The sequence below is a fragment of the Pteropus alecto genome, unplaced genomic scaffold (genome assembly GCF_000325575.1).
Source record: "Pteropus alecto unplaced genomic scaffold, ASM32557v1 scaffold22, whole genome shotgun sequence".
Classification (NCBI taxonomy): Eukaryota; Metazoa; Chordata; class Mammalia; order Chiroptera; family Pteropodidae; genus Pteropus; species Pteropus alecto.
In genome coordinates this window covers 9,899,247-9,901,324 of record NW_006434839.1, presented here as the reverse complement: position 1 = coordinate 9,901,324, position 2,078 = coordinate 9,899,247, and the positions used below count along the sequence as shown (strand labels likewise).

The 2,078-nt window shown below is 44.9% G+C and overlaps 1 protein-coding gene across 2 annotated transcripts in view; it reads left to right on the top strand.

Moving 5' to 3' along the window:
• The window catches only part of AHCYL2 (adenosylhomocysteinase like 2), a 139,418-nt gene that overhangs the window by 241 nt on the left and 137,099 nt on the right, over window positions 1-2,078 (top strand). For both annotated transcript variants that reach the window (XM_006910527.3, XM_015588386.2), the window contains exon 1: window positions 1-188. This exon is cut by the window's left edge and continues 241 nt beyond it. In XM_006910527.3, coding sequence (XP_006910589.1) covers window positions 1-188 — 188 coding nt within the window. The remainder of the gene's footprint in view (window positions 189-2,078) is intronic.

The window sequence follows — 2,078 nt, the reverse complement described above, 5'->3', positions numbered from 1 at the left end:
GGCCCCCGGCCCCTGGCCCGGGGCCGGGGCCCGCCGCTGCTCTCAGCCCTGCCGCCGGGAAAGTGCCTCAGGCGTCGGCCATGAAGCGGAGCGACCCTCATCACCAGCACCAGCGGCACCGCGACGGCGGCGAGGCCCTAGTCAGCCCCGACGGCACCGTCACCGAGGCGCCGCGCACAGTCAAGAAGGTATTGGGGCCGGGCTGCCTCTCGTGGAGAGAGAGGAAGGGAGGGGGAACCGCACGCAGATCCCTTCGGCGCCGCGGCACCACTCTCAACGTCCTCCTTTCTGATCACGCAAGCAAGGAGACCCCTTTCCCCTTAAACCCACCCTCTCAGAGATGCCCCCACCCGGCTCCCAGTGCCGGGGAGCGGAGACCCCAGGCGGCACGGCCGTACTTTGCTATGAATAACATGGAGGTAGCGCTCTCTCCTACTACTTGGAATGGGCACGGAGAGGAGGGGCACCTAGTACTGCCCCTCTCTGCACCCCCAACATACTCCCGTGTTATTTTCCAGACTGTCCCGGGAGAAGACCCCGATGGTATGGGAAAACCTTACTTACCATTTATGAGAGTTCACCCAGCAATAGGATGGAAAGACCTGAACATTGTAGGAGTAAGCAGTAGTTACCTCGCATTGAAATCCTCAGTTGTCTGGTTTCCGTACAGACGATGACTTTATGCCTTTCTGTGGTCAACCGCTTCTATAGAACAGTACTGATGCGGTGCCCTTCACTCCAGATACTGCAATATCCTTGTACGTTCTCTGAATGTGGAAGGGTAATGGAGAGATTCTCTTCACTCTTCAGAGGTTTGTTCTCTCTGCTCAGTAGTTGGCCACCAGGATTATTAGAGAGTGAAAAGAACGATTGTTTTATTGTTTTATTTTTTTAAAATTATGATCTGAAAGTGTTAGAAAGAAATGCCTCTATTTTGGGGAACAGCGATCATACTGGGGCTTTCTGTCTCAGCTATCAGCTTCTTTCAGACATAGTTTTGAAGAGGCAGTAGCCTCGGAGCACCAAGTATTAAGTATGCCTAGATGTATGATACTTCCGTATTACCCTTGCAATGGCTCTGCGTGTCTTTCCTTTCATAAAGCTAAATCAGCACAGGAAAAAGGGGGCAAATATTGGAAAAGACAGATGTGGATCATATAAAAAAGGATTTTGGCTCTAATTTCCAAGGTACAATATGAACACAGTGATTTTTGTGTGTGTGTGAACGATTTCTAATTGCTTTATCAGAACAGCACTAAAGTGATGTGAAGTCTGTGTTGGTTTCACTGAGTAGGATTCAGCTGAATTGGAACCTTGGATCCAGCCTAACTTTTGCTGTAATAACCTCCTGATTAAAATATAAAGCAATTAACCCTTTCATCCTAATTACCCAAATATAGGTGATAAACAGTGTCAGAAAAAAAGTTGTTTAGTGATGCTTTAGGACTGTGTCCTTGTCATTTGAAGTATGAAATTCCTCTGGGAGAAATTATAGGAGGAAAGAGAGGCAGCACAGGCACCAGTGCTGGTAGTACCTAGATATGAATCTGGAAATCTGAAAGATGTTTCTGACTAGTTCACTTGTTTTATAACTTTGGCCAAATCTTTGCTCTGTGATTAGGGTCTTTTTGTGTAAAATCTTAATTTGATTAGATCTCTCGAAGGTAAGAATGTTTAACAATTGTTTTTGGAACACAGAATTTACAGACAGCAGACCTGGTTTGAATCCTGGTACCCTGACAGATAACCTGAATGGTACTTTTGGGTCATTTCCAAATTTTCTAAATCTTAGTTTCCTTTATAAAATGAGGATACTAATAAGAGGTTTAGAAATATGTGTAGAGGGCTTTAGAATTGAACTTGCAACATATAGTAGCGGCTTAAGAATGATAGCTATTATTATTAAGAATTGATTTTATTTTATTACTCCTTCCATTATAGCTTAAGTGCATGCAACTATGACCTCCGAAAGGTACACACAAGTCAATAGATTCTATATAAAGAAGTAAAATCACAGGCCAGCATATCAGTTTGTTTTTCTTAATTCTAGATGTGCTTCTTGACCATTTTCTTTGTTG